The sequence below is a fragment of the Syngnathus typhle genome, linkage group LG10 (genome assembly GCF_033458585.1).
Source record: "Syngnathus typhle isolate RoL2023-S1 ecotype Sweden linkage group LG10, RoL_Styp_1.0, whole genome shotgun sequence".
Classification (NCBI taxonomy): domain Eukaryota; kingdom Metazoa; phylum Chordata; class Actinopteri; order Syngnathiformes; family Syngnathidae; genus Syngnathus; species Syngnathus typhle.
In genome coordinates this window covers 13,889,150-13,907,245 of record NC_083747.1, presented here as the reverse complement: position 1 = coordinate 13,907,245, position 18,096 = coordinate 13,889,150, and the positions used below count along the sequence as shown (strand labels likewise).

The following is an 18,096-nucleotide window of genomic DNA, read 5'->3' as shown; positions in this document are numbered from 1 at the left end:
GTCCCATTTTTATAGTCTTTGGTATGGTCTTAACTAGGCTGGATGTAATTTCTTTTGTTGGCGTTGATTTCTCCGACTGCCCGTAAAGGCACCACCGCGCTCAGTGCGCACATGTGAAATAGGCGTGCGGACGTGAAAAAGGCGGCTCTGTATGAGAGAGACGTTGAAGAGGAATAAAAACACCCTTGGAAACCAAAACTTGCCCCTCGTCGTGACTCGGAGCCGCAACAAATGTTTCGGATTTGTGTAGGGTACATCGTGACAGCAAACGAGCAGGTGATTGAGCAAGCGTCCGATACGAGAGCATTGCGGTCGTATGGAGCGTGTTTGAAGTGAACAGCAGAGACGAAAGGAACAAGGCTAAGTGTTGTGAAATAAAATATTACCTGTAATACGCATTTTGTTATTTGCTGATTGAAACTGCTAATTAAACTGTGAATTGAAACTAATAGGAAGAAAACAACTCTTGCTCTTTATAGAGTTGACGTGTCTTGCGCATCCGTTCTGCGCATCGGATCCATAGTGCGCATGCGCAGTCATACTGCCTCCGTATGACGTCCGGTCCGCGATGGAGATTAAAAAACAAACAATATTTGACAATAACACACCATCAAGGATTGCACCATCGCATCAAACGATGTGTCGTCAATTATGAATTTTACTAAGTGTGTTGGGCAGGATGGCTGAATGCGATGCGCGATTGACAACAAACAAGAAGAAAGGTTTCTGTTCGCGTCACCCCTCTCTTCCTGTGTCACCTCAATCAACGTAACGTGATGTCTGTTCCTGTCTTTGGTAATGTCACCGTTTTTGTTCCACGTCTTTGTCGGTCAGTCCTGTTGTTGGTTTTGTTGTACCATGACTTTCTTAAAAAATTAATAAAAAATAAATGTTTAAAAAATTTTGTACCCATGTATAATGCGCACCCCAGATTTTAGGACAATAAATTAGTTAAATTTTGCGCAGTATACAAGGAAAAAAATGTTAAGTACATGCTTCACAATCCCGGGAGCCATGCGCAGCCAATGATTGTGGCTGCACAGTCATGAAGATGGTGCCCTCGACCTGCACTCACTCATCGGGGCACTGCTTGTACCTCAAGGTCCTCGAGAGCCATGCGGCTCCTCCGTGTTTCACGGCAGACTCAAAGAGACAGTGGAGGAGGTAGCACCCACTTGTGACTACACAAAGCATTTATTGTAAAAGAGGTAGAGAGGAAACAGGTGCTCCGCTGTACAGAAGAAAAGGACAACATTGATCACGCGTGGCCGTTATCAAAAGGAAATAACAAAAGGCGGGAACACCCCCACCAAAACAAGAGAAACAGAAACATACAAAGTCTTTGGATTTCCTCTATTGCCCGAGTCCCAAAACGGTGCCAATGTCACAGCGCTGCGTATTCATCTTTTGGTGTGCTTCAAACCAGAAAAATGCGAGCTCATCTCTAATGTGGAGGGAGGGAAATGACAACGTACGCTTTTTCAAAGACTCAACTCACACCCTTGCATGCACACAACACAACCCCCCCCCCCCCAAAAAAAAAGAAAACAAGCATGTCCGAGTGACTGGGCAAGTGTGATATCATTCGTTCGGTCTTTGTCTCTCCTCAATCTGGCATGGGTGGTAGTGGGGCAGTGGTGTATGTGTGTGCGCGCGCGCGCATGGTGGTTGTGGTTGGGGTTGTGAGGTCCAGAGAGGATCAGTCAGAGTTGTCCGACTGGTCGCTGTGGGGTGGCGAGGTGCCCGGTGGGGTGGAGCTTTGAGCCTGCCAGCTGCCGTTGGCCTGGTGATGGCACACAGACAAGGTACCATACTTTGACATTTTTTCATCTTTAGCCAAAATGCAAAAAATAAAAAGAGAGTTGACGCAAATGTTTGTCTTGTTAGATATAGTCCCAGTTCTTTATCTTTAATGGTCGCTATGCTAACAGTAATTACCAAGAGGCGGCCTTCACACTTTAACTATTTAATGTATGCCAGAAAGATCGATACACAGCTGTGGAGCCTTCTCTGCGAGACCTATACTACTCTGGGTCGCCCTCCTGCAAGGATGCGACTCTGCCTAGCCTGTGGGATAATGTGGGACCTTGTATTCTTAACTCAGAGTGATTTCTACGTATGTGCAAAGAGTGTCATAGAGAAGAGAAAGCCAATAAAACAAGAGCAGTTTTACAGCGATATACCGTGTGTTTTTCCATGCAAAATGCGCCCCCGTGCATAATACGCACCCTAAAAATGGCATGTCGATGCTGGAAAAAAGCCTGTACCCATGTATAATACGCACCCAAATTTTGACTCTTAAGTCCGTAAACGTAAAATTATTTCAGAAGAAAGATCATCTTTGGGAACAACCGGATGTTATTCTGCCGGTCCGTATCACTGCGCATGCGCTAGCAAACTCGATAGCGAAGAAATGTTTCGGATTTGTGTAGTTTACATTGTGACAGCAAACGAGCAGGTGATCGAGCAAGCGTCTGATACGAGAGCATTGTGTTCGTATGGAGCGTGTTTGAAGTGAACAGCAGAGAAGAAAGGAACAAGGCAAAGTGTTGTGAAATAAAATATTACCTGTAATACGCATTTAGGTAGAGAACTGAACTCTCGCTCTTTATATAGCTGACTAGGGGTGTAAATCGCGGGTTTTGCCACGATACGATATCATATCGATACAAAGAACTACAATACGATATTTGCCGATATCTTAAAGCCTGCTGCGATTCATTCACGATATATCGCGATATATAGCGATACCAACACACTTAGTAAAATTCATAATTGACGACACATCGTTTGATGCGATGGTGCAATCCTTGATGCTGTGTTATTGTCAAATATTGTTTGTTTTTTAATTTCCATCGCAAACCGGATATCATACGGAGGCCGCCATTACAGATGCGCAGAACGGATGCGCAAGACACGTCAGCTATAGGGGTGTAACGATACATCGATACACATCGATTAATCGATATAATGCTCTACGATTTATTGGTATCGATGCTAAAGGTAAACATCGATTTATATCGCCGTGTTTAACCTCGGACATTAGACGCGACTTTATTTTGAAATCCAGTTCATTGTTGCTTGCTTCCTCTTTCCGGCGTTGTTGTGTTGTGAGCAGAGCACGCGCGTGAAAGGGGAGGGGACAACTAGTCCGCGGCTCCTGGGCTGGTGCTATGGCTAGTGTCCAAAAAGACGAGGAAATTTGCTCCCCTTTAGGCTTCAAGTCATTCGTTTGGAAGCACTTTGGATTCCAAAGAAAAGATGGCTCAACGGACAAGACACGTGCAGTTTGTAAATCCTGCCATGCGGTGATCAAATATTCAGGGAGCACAAATCTCGCCGCACATTTAAAGAAAAAACACGACATCAACGTTCAGTGTTAAAATAAGCAATTTGTATACTACAATACTCTTGTAATTTCCTAAATAAAGAGTTTGCAGTACCTTGTTGATTTTGCGTATGAATTGTTATAAATCAGGATATTGTTCTATATTTTTTATTTAAAAAAAAAATATATCGATCGTAGAGCACTATATCGTGATATATCGTGAATGAATCGCAGCAGGCTTTAAGATATCGGCAAATATCGTATTGTAGTTCTTTGTATCGATATGATATTGTATCGTGGCAAAACCCGCGATTTACACCCCTAATATACATATATATATATGCATGCCGGCGGGGGAATGCTTGCGAGTCGCCAAGGCTAACGTTGCCCGGCCAGCTGCCCCCCCCCCCCCCCCATATATAAAAAAAATTGTTTCCTCAACGGATTTACACGATTCACGAAAATACTTTCGATGGAAAAAAACACGGAAATCCGCGGATCCGCAGAGAATTCTCATCCCTGAGGAAAGGAGAAGACTTACTTGCACAGCCATCTGGTAGGTGGCGTCCCCGTTGACGGGTGGGACCCCGAGGAACAGGTCAGCGGAGAACGAACCTGAGCCTGAAAGCACACGCGGCAAATGTCAAAGGCTCATGTGGTGGCAGCGGCCCAGTTCTTCTCTGGCGTTCTCTCTTCCAGGGCTCGCAGAAGTGAGCCCCCCTCTGCTGTGACTTGTAGTAGCGCCGTATCGAGCAAAGCGGTGCACCCACCGGTGGAGTTGGGCGTGTGCGGCGAGTCGTCGCCCTGCCGCGCCCCCAAAGCGTTTTTCATGGCGTAGAGGTTGGCCTCCTCCTGGAACTTGCCGATGTTTTTCTTGTAGCGGATGCGCTTGTTGCCGAACCAGTTGGAGACCTGCACAACAAAAGTTGACCAATATTTGTCCCACTCGGTAGGACGGACTCCCGTCGGGAGCCTTCAACGGGATTCTTGTTTTCCACGCGTGAGAGCAGGAGTCGGGAACCTTCACAGATAGCAAGTATGCTAAAGCATTCATGCTGGATGTAGACAATGAACTTTTTGATGATCTTCCGAACAAAGACAAGATAATCAAACGAATACAAGACATGCCTTTGTCAGCAAGAACCGTTCATGATCGTACCATTATGATGGCACACCAAGTGGATGAAACGCAAGTGAAGGACATAAATGCAGCGCCGTTCTTTTCCCTGGCTTTGGAAGAGTCAACAGACGCAAGTCATTTGTCACAGTTCAGTGTGACTGCAAGATATGCTGCTGTTTACACACTGCACAAAGAAAGTCTTGCTGTTCTGCCAAAAAGGATCCACAAGGGGTGAGGATTTATTCAAGTCTTTCATGGAGTTCACTCATGAAAAAAATCTACCTATAGATAAACTCCTCTCAGTATGTACCGATGGTGCTCCGTGTATGGTGGGGAGAAACAAAGGATTTGTGGCGCCTCTCCGTGAACATGAAGATGGACCCATCCAAAGTTTCCATTGCATTCCACACCAGCAGGTACATTGTGCTCAGATGTGTTACGGGCAGCTTGGCTAAGTGATGTCGCTGGTCATTCGTGTGATCAACTTTATTGTTGCCCGAGCCTTAAATGACTGCCAGTTTAAAACACTGCTGGATGAAGTTGGAAATAACTGTCACGGTCTGCTTTTGCACAGCAATGTGCGTTGGTTGTCAAGAGGTCCGGTGCTCAGCCGTTTTGCGGCTTGCCTGAACGAAATCCTGACTTCCCTTGAAATGAAAGCATCCTGAGCTAGCAAAAACTGAGAAACTCCTCAAGTTTTACTATCTCGTTGATATGACAGAACATCTGAACCAGCTCAACGTGAAAATGCAAGGCATTGGCAATACAGTGTTATCCCTTTTGAAAACAAGCTGGAGCTCTTTATCATGGATCTTGAAACAGGTCATTTACGACATTTTGAAAAACTGAGACAATTTAAAGATGCAAGCACAGCAAGTAACCCCACAAAACTTTGATCTCCACCAGCTAGCTGGTTTAATATCCAGTCTCCTACAGATATTCAAAGCACACTTTGGAGAATTTAGTGAGCACACTCATCTTTTTAAGTTCATCACCCATTCAAACGAGTGTTCACTGAACACCGACTGAGTTACATTCCTGACGTCTCCCTCAGAGATTTTGAAGCAGAAGTGGTTGACCTGAAGTCTTCAGACATGTGGGTGAATAAGTTTAAATCACTGAAATAAGATTTGGAAAGAATCGCATGACAGAATGCGGAGTTGGTGAGCAGGCACGTGGACAGAAATGGAAAAAACCTTAACGCGAAAACCAGCTGTTTATCAAACTTGGAATGCGCTTCCTGTCACAAACAACACGATGTATTCATGTGAGCAGTCATTTCAAATCCAACTTGAGTCCAACCTACGATCACGTTTAACGCCTGCATGAAGCTTAACCTCACCAAGTACCAACCAGACTACAAAGTCATCAGCAAAACTATGCAGCACCAGAAGTCGCATTAATGGTGAGTATATCACAACATAATTTAAAAGAATAAATTCAGAAGCTTATTGTACTCACATTTGGTTGAATTCAGTCGTAAAATATATTATATGGCTCACTGAAATAGATTTCCAAAAATTTTGCTTTTATGGCTCCCTGAGTCAAAAAGGTTCCCGACCCCTGTGTTAGAGGCTTCTATGTCGGCGCTTGAATTGATGTGTCAAAGACCAAAATGCTTCGGCGATTGCCGGTTGTCGGTGCGGCACCTCCCCGACCCCCTCAAAGGGAGCCCGGATGGGCACACGCACCTGAGAGACGGTGATCCCACACTGTTTGGCGAGTTCTTCTTTGGCTTCTTCGCTGGGGTACGGGTTGGACAGGTGTGAGTAGAAGTACTCGTTCAGCACCTCGGTGGCCTGCTTGCTGAAGTTACGCCTCTTGCGCCTGGCGGGACAGCAAAAGGGCGGGCGGGGGAGGGGTGAGCTTGGCTCAGTGCTTGTCGGCGGGGAAAGCTCACCTGGCATCCAGAAAGCGCGACCTGAGGATCATGACGGCCTCGCAGGTGCTCTGCTTGAGCTGCGTCTGGATGGAGCTGAACTTGCGGTGGATGATGCTGACCATGCGCTCAATCTCACGTGGCGTGACGGGGCGCGTGCGTGACTGCTCCCGCAGCAGGTTCATCACATGGGTGGTGAACTCTGTGCACGCCTGTGCCCGCCACAAACGTTCACACGCAAACATGAGTCCCTTGCGCGGTGAGCCTCAAGAAGACATTTTGCTGTTGCAATAAGGCTGAGGGTCAACATTTTTGTCACCGTTTGCTCGTTAGTCCGTCTCCCTGTGCGGTCCATTTTTTGGACAGATTAGCCACCCAGTTAAAATGTGGCCGCAATGTTGACGCTTCAACATTTTGTGGGTCTCCAGAAAAAGCCCGGCCAAATGAAATGTTTGATTCTCTTTGGTTGGGTGAGCAATAAACAACTTGAGGTCAGAAGACTCTTAAAAGTGCTTGAGGGTTTTGGCCTGTTTGTGCCACCGAATGTGCCATTTGGCGAGGTTGCCGGCCCACCTGCTCGTATTTCTCCAGCTCTGTGTGGTAGATGCTGCGAATCTGACCCAGCTTGCTCTTGTAGTCCGAGTGCTCCAGGGAGCTGTCGGGCGACATGCCGCCCGAGCCTGTGGCCGCTGACACGGCGGCGGCCACCGCCCCACCGCCCTTCTCGGGCCCAGCCACGCCCTCGGCCAGCAGCATGTTGTCCAGACGCACCAGCTGGGGATCCTGGGGATCCTCCTCCTGGCTGTTCCTCACAGACAGGCCTGTGGACAAAAGATTGCCAACATTGCCTGAAAGAACCATCTGTTTGTCCAGCTGTTGCCTCTTTTAAAAGCGGATGTTACAAAAGTCGTGCAGTTTACGGATGACGAAAGACCTCAAAAGTGCGCAAGCACGACAACAGAAGTTGTGTGTACCTGTCTTTTCTTTAATCTCGCACAGCACACTAAACAAGGCGGGCTTCATTCTGTGACAGTTGAGCGCATGTTTCCTGGGAAGACAACAACAAAGGCACACGGCACTTAGCACCAAACTAACAAAACAAGAAAAAGTGCATTGTTATTGAGCAAAGACTTTGCAGAGAGCACCATAGGGCAAAGTTAGAGAAGACTGTAGGCTTGCAACTGCAGCTTGACCTGCCGAATATTGATTTCCATTAACGGAGGAACGGGCATACGTATCATGGAAAATTCACTTCTTTTGCTTTTATAGTTATCTTATTGATTGATTGATTGATTGAATATTTATTGATCCCCAGGGTTGGGGAAATTCAGGCCCCAGCAGTATTCATACCACAGAGTGGGTATACAAAAGACACACAGATGGCATGAGCGCAACTCAATAGGCTCTCATAAGGCTGCCACACAACGGCGCCACAAAGAAAGCCAGAAAGTGCTCAAGATAAAAGCCATCAAAGCAAAACAAAGCTAAAAGACAAAGGAAAAAAAATAACTGTGGCCAACCAGCACCCCTCAATACAAGAGAACACTTGGAGTCTCCAAGGTTGTAGATAAGTGTAATCTATCCCTTAAGCCTTAAGGTGTTGTAGAGGTACTTTTATGGCCTGTTTGGGGGCTATGTTTTACTCCGTTCAGTTTTCTCCATTTTCTATTACGTATTTTGATCTACTACGTCACATCCTTTGGGGCGGGACTACCAAACAAGGTGGGTGTGGCCAAACCGTTTTGCAAATCTGCCATCTTTATTACTTGGAGAGACGTTTGTAGTCCAAACAACTCCAGGATGCCGAAATGGAGAGATCAAAATGTTCCGTTGTTGGATGCATCAATCCACACACAAATCATTGCACGTCCCCCAACATTAGAACCTCATATAGTATAGAGAAGGATTTGCTGAAAGACTTTGTTTCGTCGATGGTTCAGTTCCTTCAATCTATGGAATTGACGGACACAGTAAAGCAGTAAGCTTGAGATGACACAAAAATAATAAACTGTATTTCACTTTAATAATATTGCGTGTCTTTCAACTCGCATTCATAGCATTAGCGTCACGCTTTCTGCTGATTTTAGAGCTGTGCGCTTTTTACTTCTGTGGGTGTATTTTGAGTACCGTAAATTCCGGACTATAAGCCGCACCGGACTATAAACCGCACCAGCTAAAATTGGGGGATATTTTAGTTTTTTTCTTATATAAGCCGCACCGAACTATAAACCGCACGTGCACATGCGTCTTTTTACAAGGAAAGACCGTTCACAGAAAGCCTTTTTAAAGTTTTAATAACATACTTTAACATGTCTTTCTAAACACTGCCTGTGACGAAGGGTTTAGAGCCCTTTGACGCAGGTCACCTAGCGTGCATTCCTACTAAAGCTCATAATAGTCACAAGCAACACAGCCAGAATAAGCAGCAGCCATAGTAGTGTTTCAAAATAGTATTTTTGTTGGTTTTTTTTTCTTCAAGATACCGCACTGTATAAAAGTGATCAAGTCATCACAAAAATAAATCCTTATATAAGCCACACCTGACTATAAGCCGCAGGGTTCAAAATTTTGGGAAAAAGTCGCGTTTTATAATCCGGAATTTACGGTAGTTGTATCAGAATAATTGCATCGAAGGTGCTGTATTATTCTTGGGGAACACAATAATGTCTTAAATGCATTCATTTGCTTCTCGCTAACGCTAGCATTAGCTGACTTAGTAGCTTGACTGCAGTGACAAGATGTGTTCATAAATATTGTGATGGAATTTATTTTGTTACGTGTTATGTATGTATGGACAAGTCTTCAGCCATTGACATATTTTAATCAATCAAAATGTTTGCGGCGCAAGTAAACGCTTCATCGGCTAAACTACAAACATGTCGACCGGGAAAGGGAGGCGCACATCTTGTGGCCTGGAGGGTGTGAAGTATCTCATTTGCATTTAAAGTAGGTGTGTCCAAACTACGGCCCACGGGCCAACTGCGGCCCACGGGCCAGTTTTTATTGGCCCGCAGCAAATTCTGAAAACATAATTGAATATGGCCCGCACAAGAAGCTTGAGCTCAACTCTGTTGCACTTCTCAGTTTCCACACTAGATGGAGCCCGCCACACAAAGCGTTTGAAGTCCCATTTAAAAACACCATTATTATTTAGTTTTAAAAGATGACGCTCACAGTCAGTTGAGGATAACGTTGATGCCTCCCGTATAGGAAGTTATTACTGTGTGGTCTGTGCTCGTATGCAATTTTCTCCTCTTCCTGCAGTAGGAAATGAATTGAGAGGTCCAATATTGTTTTACCCAAGTAGCAGGTAAGGGTAAACTCGCGGTCTGCCATGTTCCCCTTATCTACGACAACAAAAGCACTTGAACACAATGTACTCGTAACTTCCACTTCACAAGTACAAGTGGAAAGTTTCATCTTTCCCATACCACGTGAAGGCAACGTAGGATCTCGCTGAATGCCCACGGAAATGGCAAATAAATCGTTAAGCGTTGGCAGCGCGCAAACGGGACGCCACAACCGGACGAGCTCGAGCTGGGCACCTCGCGAAATGTTGAAACAAGTTGTTCAACAACAACAACAAAACGTGCTGCTGCCATTAGTTGCGAGCTCAGCGCTATCACGGACGCTCACGGCCAGGACGATCGGTCAACACGACCGACTCGAACGGGCTAACGACGAGCCCCTGGGCGCTCGCGTGGGCTCACCTCAACCAATGTTGCCGCCCAAAAAGATGTAGTTGAGCAAATGACGTTTATTGCAGCTTGGCGACCGCCCTTTGCGTTTGTGGCATTGGCTTGTTAGTCAAACCTAGCATAGCCAGCTAACAATGGCTACCTTCCAGGCTAGCTCGAGTCAAGACAACCATCAATCCCAAAAAGCTACACATGATGACATTCCTATTTCGTTCATAGGAATACATTCACGTTATGACGTTTGACTTGCTAGCTGGGAGAGAGCGGCGAGAAATGATGAAAGGCTACAAAAACCAAGCAGTATGTAAGTTGCGGAAACTTTATCCAAAATCAAGTTCCAAATTCCCAAATGTTGACAGACTTTGCCTGCGCCTCGTCCAGACTTTGGTCGGTGATGGTCATGATCTGTTGCAGGATGTCTCCGATGTCCTGGCGTATTTCGTGTCCGTTCTCGGCGCCGTTCTCCAGGCCCGACGGAGGCTCGTCGGCGGGGTGGTGTTGCGCTTGCGATGGAGGCGGGGCTCGGTGGGCCATCCCGGGGTGGCCGCTCATGGCGAGGCCCCGGCCGTTGGAGGCCCCGTTGGCCGTCAGAGGCTGCTGCGGCTGCTGCTGCAACATCTCGTCGAGCGACGCGCAGTGGCGGCGACTACGACTGCTGCTGCTGCTGCTGCTCGACGATTGAGACTGAACTGAGCGCACCAGCGCCACCACTCCCCCAGCGCACACCAGGCGGCCGCCGGCCGGCAGGCTTAGCGGTCGGGACGCCCCCTCGCGCCAGCTGTGGGGACCTCCACGAGTTGACTGTCTCCATCGAAAATAAAGCACCGTCAATGTCAATCGTTTACTCTGACATTTATGAATTATAGCATCCCAATGAAAACACTCCAAAGTGAAAAAAATATTAAGATATTTATTTTCTTTATAGATGTCAAATCCAAATCACCGTGAAGTGTGACAGACAGTATCCGCTTGCATGGACTATGTCTCCCAAAGCAAGTGTGAACAATAGAAGAATCAAGATGGGTACTGATAGCGGTTTACTATTGTTGGATTTGGTCCACAATTTTGGAAGCGCGCTATCCGCGCCTAACGGCAAAAGACAAAGCCAATCATGTGTTATCCAATTTACTCACTGCGTGTTCATTTTCTTCTTCAGTGTTAGGAAGACTGAGACACCGAAACAAAACTAGACTTCAACAGGTTGGTTGAGTTCAATCACAATTCTTTAGAAAACTCTGTCTTCAGGAAAGATACAATAGCACTGGGCCTTTCGTGCGACAATGCTTAAGAGCAGAAAGTTTCCATTCAGAAAAGGCAACGTTCAAGGTTCTTTGGTCAGCTTATATTCAGTTGCACATGCCGGTGTGGGCCGAGTTTGATGGGTGATGAGTCTATGGGGGTGGGGCAAGTTCGCAGGAGAGTTTGATTCCATGGGAGTGGGTGCTGGTTCGGTGAGAGCTGGTTTCGTGGGGTTGGACCGTTGGGTGCTGATTATGGGCGATTCCATGTGTGTGGGGGCTGTTGGTTTCCTTCCCGTCTTTCGGCCTTGGCGATCGGTTCTTGGCTGTCTTCCTTCTGGCGTTCTCCCTCTGGCACCTCTGTTGGTTTTATCTCCAAGTGACCTTCCTGTAAACATTTTCCTCTATTCTTGCACATACATTGTCGCACCTTGTTGGGTTCGCAACATTTATCTGGACAGAATCTCACAGAGGCGGGATATGTCTTCGATGGCAAGCGACTTCTGCAGAAGGGCACAACCCCAGACACACAGCGAGTGTGGCTGAGATCCGCGCCCTTCCTTCAGTTTGGTCGTGCCTTTTATTGAGGAACAACAATGGGGCAAGTGTACATGAATGCATAGCTTCTTTAGACAGGAAAGACATTCTACAATTACATCTCATGACCACAGCACAGCAGCTTTACTATTATGGACAGAAGCAGTATGGTCGTCTCATGACTTTAGCTTAACAAAGACGTAGTCTTAGTGCCCATGGGATGGATACTTCTGTGGCGTTCTCATGACTTCTACTTAAATAAGACGTTTGTCTGCTTCAGCCATCCCATGACAACCTCATGATCTTTTCATGGATAGGTAACTATAGGGCTTATTGTATAGTACGACTCGTGACTCCAGAGATGAGTTCCTTAGCCAGCCATATGCTCCCAAGTCATTATCACAAGGCCAAACTGTCACATACTGCGGAAAATCTTGCACACATAAGTAGATACATAGAATCCAATGATAAAAAGTATATTTTTCCCAACACACCTCGTCCATTCATCATCCTTCCACTTTTGTCATTTTGTACGGACTTATGTTTTGTGTGACCCATCATCAATTCGTTAATGTTCCCTGACTATGCAAAGTTCTTACTCACCACTTACCAGGCATTTGTTTGTTTGTTCTTTTGACGCTCCATGTATTTGCTAACTTTGTCTCATTCTTAATTTAATCATGCTTCCAACCATATCTTTTCATTATTGGTCAAAATATTTTCCTTCTGTCCAGAACATTCAATAGCCAATGATGTTAGGATGAGGCAATCAGAGATCACAAAGAAAAACATAGCGAAGACTTGTGATCTCGCCAGAAAGATGAGTCGGCATCGAATATTTGTCTCTGGCACTCTGCCTGGGAGAGGCACTGATGAGAGGTTAGTAGATTAGTCTCCCTTAATCGATGGATGGCTGGGTTCTGTAAAAAGCACGGACTGTATTTTATGGATTACTGGTCCTCCTTCTGGGGCCGCCCTGACCTGCTGAGGAAGGATGGCCTTCATCCTAACCGTGAAGGCGCCTTCACTCTTTCTAGGAATATAGATTACTGTTTCAGCTACTCATGACAGGTCACTTTAGAGGAGGCCGGGGCACAGGTGATTAGACCACCTGTTAGGATGGGTTTGGAGTCTGTTAAGTTAAAGTTAACTAGTGCTAGGCTAGACTTCCAGCATGCATAGCTCCTGTGTAGACTAGAGCGTCACAGTTTGAATAGTGCTACAGTACACGTGGACACACTGTCATGATTCTGCCCCTCGCTCACTGTCGGATCATTGCTTGTCGGTTGTTGCATGCAATCGCTGCTGTCACGGTAACGTCACCATGTCTTTCTGGTTCACGTCTTGTTAGGTCAGTCCTGTTGTTAGTGTGGTAGTTAAGTTATGTCAGTCTACCAAGTTCGTGTTTCGAGTTTGTTCCAATAAACCCTGGTCCAAGCTGCACATGGTCGCCCTGCTCCATTCCCACTCCCTCCGAAGCCTGACACACACTTTCTACTGGGGTAGTAGACAAATCCAATCACTCCACCCCGACCGGTATCGCTGATGAAACGGTGCCTGTTTCAGATAATTTTACATGTGTAACAAATACCGTTTTTTTCCATGTATAATGCGCCCCCATGTATAATATGCAAAAATGTCATGTCGATGCTGGAAAAAAGCCTGTACCCATGTATAATACGCACCCAAATTTTGACTCCTACTTAAGTCCGTAAACGTAAAATTATTTCAGAAAAAAGATCATCTTTGGGAACAACCAGATGTTATTCTGCTGGTCAGTATCACTGCGCATGCGCTAGCAAACTTGATAGCGAAGAAATGTTTTGGATTTGTGTAGGGTACATTGTGACAGCAAACGAGCAGGTGATCGAGCAAACGTCTGATACGAGAGCACTGTGTTCGTATGGAGCGTGTTTGAAGTGAACAGCAGAGAAGAAAGCGCATCTGTAATGGCGGCCTCCGTATCATATCCGGGTAAAAAAGATTTTTTTTAATTTTTTTTTGTACCTACCGTTTTTTTCCGTGTATAGTGCGCCCCCATGTATAATACGCACCCTAAAAATGGCATGCTGATGCTGGAAAAAAGCTTGTACCCATGTATAATACGCACCCGATTTTTATGAATTTTTTTTAGTATTATTATTATTATTATTTTTTTTTTTTTTTAAGTCCCAATGATCGTCACACACGCAGGGAGGCAATGGGTCCCATTTTTATAGTCTTTGGTATGGTCTTAACTAGGCTGGATGTCATTTTTTTTGTTGGCGTTGATTTCTCCGACTGCCCCTAAACGCACCACCGCGCTCCGTGCGCGCATGTGAAAAGGGCGTGCGGACGTGAAAAAGGCGGCTCTGTATGGGAGAGACGTTGAAGAGGAATAAAAACACCCTTGGAAACCAAAACTTGCCCCTCGTCGTGACTCGGAGCCGCAACAAATGTTTCGGATTTGTGTAGGGTACATTGTGACAGACAGCAAACGAGCAGGTGATCGAGCAAGCCTTGTCTGATACGAGAGCATTGCGGTCGCATGGAGCGTGTTTGAAGTGAACAGCAGAGAAGAAAGGAACAAGGCAAAGTGTTGTGAAATAAAATATTACCTGTAATACGGATTTAGGTAGAGAACTGAAGTCTCGCTCTTTATATAGCTGACGTGTCTTGCGCATCTGTTCTGCGCATCTGTAATGGCGGCCTCGTATGATATCCGGTTTGCGTGTGTGCGCGTGTGCGTGTGTGCGCGTGCGTGCGAGAGCGAGAGAGAGCGAGAGAGAGAGTGCAAGAGAGAACGCTCAACCGTAGCGCGCCGCCGACCGCCCAACTGCACCGCGCTGGTCGCATTATTGTGACAGAGCCGTCGCTGAAATTTAGAAGATATTTTTAAAGTCCTGATGTACTTTCTAACATTTAAGTGGACCTCAGTGCGCATTGCGCAGGGAGCTTAATTTGGTGCGGTCGCGCAACCGCAGCGCGCCGGGCGCTCACTGTCGCATTGCTTAAAGAGCGCCTTTGTGTTTAGAACAGCAGAGACCAAAGGAACAAGGCAAAGTGTTGTGAAATAAAAATTACCTGTAATACGCATTTTGTTATTTGCTGATTGAAACTGCTAATTAAACTGTGAATTGAAACTAATAGGTGGAGAACTGAACTCTCGCTCTTTATATAGCTGACGTGTCTTGCGCAACCATTCTGCGCATCTGTAATGGCGGCCTCCGTATGACGTCCGGTCCGCGATGGAGATTAAAAAACAAACAATATTTGACAATAACACACCATCAAGGATTGCACCATCGCATCAAACGATGTGTCGTTAATTATGAATTTTACTGACTAAGTGTGTTGGGCAGGATGGCTGAATGCGTTGCGCGATTGACAACAAACAAGAAGAAAGGTGATTTCAAGTTTTATTTCGAGGGAGATTTGTCATGTCTCGTCCCCAGTTTTGCTATGTGTCTAGGTTGCCATAGTTTCTGTTCGCGTCGCCCCTCTCTTCCTGTGTCACCTCAATTGATGTAACGTGTTTTGTATTTAAGTCCTGTCTGCCCCTCGCTCACCGTCGGATCATTGCATGTGTTACTGTCATGATGTCTGTTTGGTTTCTGTTCCTGTCTTTGGTAATGTCACCCTGTCTTTTTGTTCCACGACTTTGTCGGTCAGTCCTGTTGTTGGTTTTGTTGTACCATGACTTTCTTTAAAAAAAAAAAAAAAAAAAAAATTTTTTTTGTATCCATGTATAATGCGCACCCCAGATTTTAGGACAATAAATTAGTTAAATTTTGCGCACTATACACGGAAAAAAACGGCATGTATAATGCGCACCCCAGATTTTAGGACAATACATTTGTTAAATTTTGCGCATTATACATGGAAAAAACGGTATTTACTATCAAATTCCCACGGTCGTATCGTCCCACCGCGCTGATAAACATTTGAGAGGTGATGTCAGGCCTAGAGAACACAATCTTACTCGTATTCCGTTTAAAAATCCTTCGATAGATACGAACCCTGATCGACCGATTAAACTTGAACTCGGTTTTATGAATATTAGATCGCTTCATACGAAAGCAGTTCTCGTTAATGACATAATCTAAACGTTTTTGGTCTTTGCGAGACCTGGTTAAAACCTAATGAACTGCTGCCGCTTAACGAGGCCTTGCCTCCAAATTTTGTGAGCTCGCATGTGACACATCCTCGAAAAAAGGGTGGGGGTGTCGCCCTCATCTCTAATTCCGAGCTTAGATTTAGGCATCGTTCGATTAACGTATTTAAAACATTTGAAGTTCTCACTGTCCGATCCACCGCTTTACCGTCATTTTATCTTGCTGTTATTTACCGTCCACCTGGGGGTTACTCTGGCTTCCTGGATGAATTTTCAGAAATCGTGGCTGAACTAGTGACAAATGCGGATAATATAATAATCATGGGCGATTTCAATATCCACATGAATTTACCGTCAGAGCCACTTACTTCGGCGTTTCAGACTTTAACTGATACGTTTGGTTTTACGCAAGCCGTACAGGCAGCAACGCATAAGAATGGAAATACCTTAGATCTGGTATTATCCCGAGGACTTGCAACCTCAAATACAACAGTACTGCCATACACTACTGTTTTGTCTGATCATTACTTAATAAAATTTGAAATTTTAGTTCTTTGTCAAAGACAAGAGCGCAATTATAGCAGCCGTAATAATAATAATAATAATAATAATAATAATAATAATAATAATAATAATAATAATAATAATAATAATAATAATAATAATAATAATAATAATAATAATAATATTATATTTACAACGAAGGCGGCCCGGTGGCGCACTGGGTAGCACGTCCGCCTCACAGTTAGGAGGGTGCGAGTTCGATTCCACCTCCTGTGTGGAGTTTGCATGTTCTCCCCCGGCCCGCGTGGGTTTTCTCCGGGCACTCCGGTTTTCTCCCACAACCCAAAAACATGCTTGGTAGGTCGATTGAGCACTCCAAATTGTCCCTAGGTGTGAGTGCGAGTGCGTATGGTTGTTTGTCTCTGTGTGTCCTGCGATTGGCTGGCAACCGGTTCAGGGTGTCCCCCGCCTACTGCCCGATGACGGCTGGGATAGGCTCCAGCACGCCCGCAACCCCCGTGGGGACTAGGCGGTACAGAAAATGGATGGATGGATATTTATAACGCACTTTATATTCGGGGGAATCTCAAAGTGCTACATGGCAGATAAAAAACAAGAAAACAAAACAAGGACAAGTATAAAACAACTGGACGACAACCAAGATGTGAGAGAAATTATGGAAATGCTAAGGTGAAGAGGTGAGTTTTAAGTCCAGTTTTGAAAGAGTCAGTGGATTGGGGTACTCTTAGGTGGTCGGGGAGGGAGTTCCACAGTGTATGGCAGAAGGCCCGGTCGCCCATGGTGCGCAGTTTGGTTTTTGGAATGTGGAGAAGGTGTGAATTGGATGAGCGGAGGCTTCGGGTGGCAGGTTTTGGGGCAAGGAGTTCTTTGAGGTATGGGGGAGCATGTCCGAGGATACAATGGTGAGTGAAGAGGGCGAGCTTATAATCAATTTGGAATTTGATGGGGAGCCAGTGCACAGAACGGAGGATGGGTGTGATGTGATTGCTTTTCCGCACCCTCAACAGGATCCTAGCAGCGCTGTTTTGAATGTACTGAAGCCTCTGGAGGCTCTTGCTAGGGATCCCGTTGAGGAGTGCGTTACAATAGTCTAGCCTTGAGGAGACAAAGGCGTGGACAAGTTTCTCAGCATCCGTCAGGGTAAGTGTGGGGCGGAGTTTGGAAATATTTCTGAGGTAGAAGAAAGAGGTTTTGCAGATGTGTTTTATGTGTGACTCTAGGTTGAGTTGAGGGTGCAGTTTCACACCCAGGTTAGTGACAGTGGCTGAGAGAGGAATAGTGAGACCGGCGAATAAGATGCTTGTTATTGGGCAGGTATGGATCTGATGGGGAGTGCCAATTAACATGGCTTGGGTTTTGTCACTGTTAACTTGCAGGAAGCTGAAATTCATCCACGCCTTTATGTCCTCCAGACACAGGGAGAGGATGGATGAGGGAGATGGAGAAGGCTGGGTTATGGAGGGCGGGGGGTCAAGTTTGAGGTATAGCTGGGTGTCGTCCGCATAACAATGAAATGAGATGCCGAACTTCCTGATTATATTGCCGAGGGGTAGTATGTAGAGAGTGAAGAGGGTAGGACCGAGTACAGATCCCTGGGGGACACCGGAGGTGACAGTGTGAGTGTCGGATTTTTTCCCCCCCAGGGAAACGTACTCGGTCCGGTTCGAGAGGTAGGATT

The 18,096-nt window shown here is 45.8% G+C and overlaps 1 protein-coding gene and 1 long non-coding RNA gene across 2 annotated transcripts; one reads left to right on the top strand and one right to left on the bottom strand.

The window, feature by feature from the left end:
* Positions 1 to 1,175: 1,175 nt before the first annotated feature.
* LOC133160870 (pre-B-cell leukemia transcription factor 1-like) lies at positions 1,176 to 10,643 on the bottom strand. The gene is made up of 8 exons (XM_061288944.1): positions 10,387 to 10,643; positions 7,302 to 7,375; positions 6,901 to 7,148; positions 6,349 to 6,539; positions 6,140 to 6,275; positions 4,099 to 4,240; positions 3,870 to 3,949; positions 1,176 to 1,783 (listed from the first exon to the last, which is right to left on the bottom strand). Exons 1-8 carry the CDS (start codon positions 10,641 to 10,643, stop codon positions 1,700 to 1,702), a joined length of 1,212 nt encoding a protein of 403 aa, XP_061144928.1. The 3' UTR covers positions 1,176 to 1,699.
* LOC133160871 (uncharacterized) lies at positions 7,970 to 10,862 on the top strand. The gene is made up of 2 exons (XR_009715963.1): positions 7,970 to 10,329; positions 10,440 to 10,862. It is a non-coding gene; the product is annotated as an uncharacterized LOC133160871 (long non-coding RNA).
* The last annotated feature ends 7,234 nt before the right edge of the window (positions 10,863 to 18,096 follow it).

Coding starts and splice junctions, on each gene's coding strand:
- LOC133160870 (XM_061288944.1), bottom strand. CDS start 10,643: ATGTTGCAGCAGCAGCCGCAGCAGCCTCTGACGGCCAACGGGGCCTCC. Junction 6,540..6,900: donor AGCTGGAGAAATACGAGCAG/GTGGGCCGGCAA, acceptor TGGCGGGCACAG/GCGTGCACAGAGTTCACCAC. Junction 4,241..6,139: donor GTGGGATCACCGTCTCTCAG/GTGCGTGTGCCC, acceptor TTTGTTGTGCAG/GTCTCCAACTGGTTCGGCAA.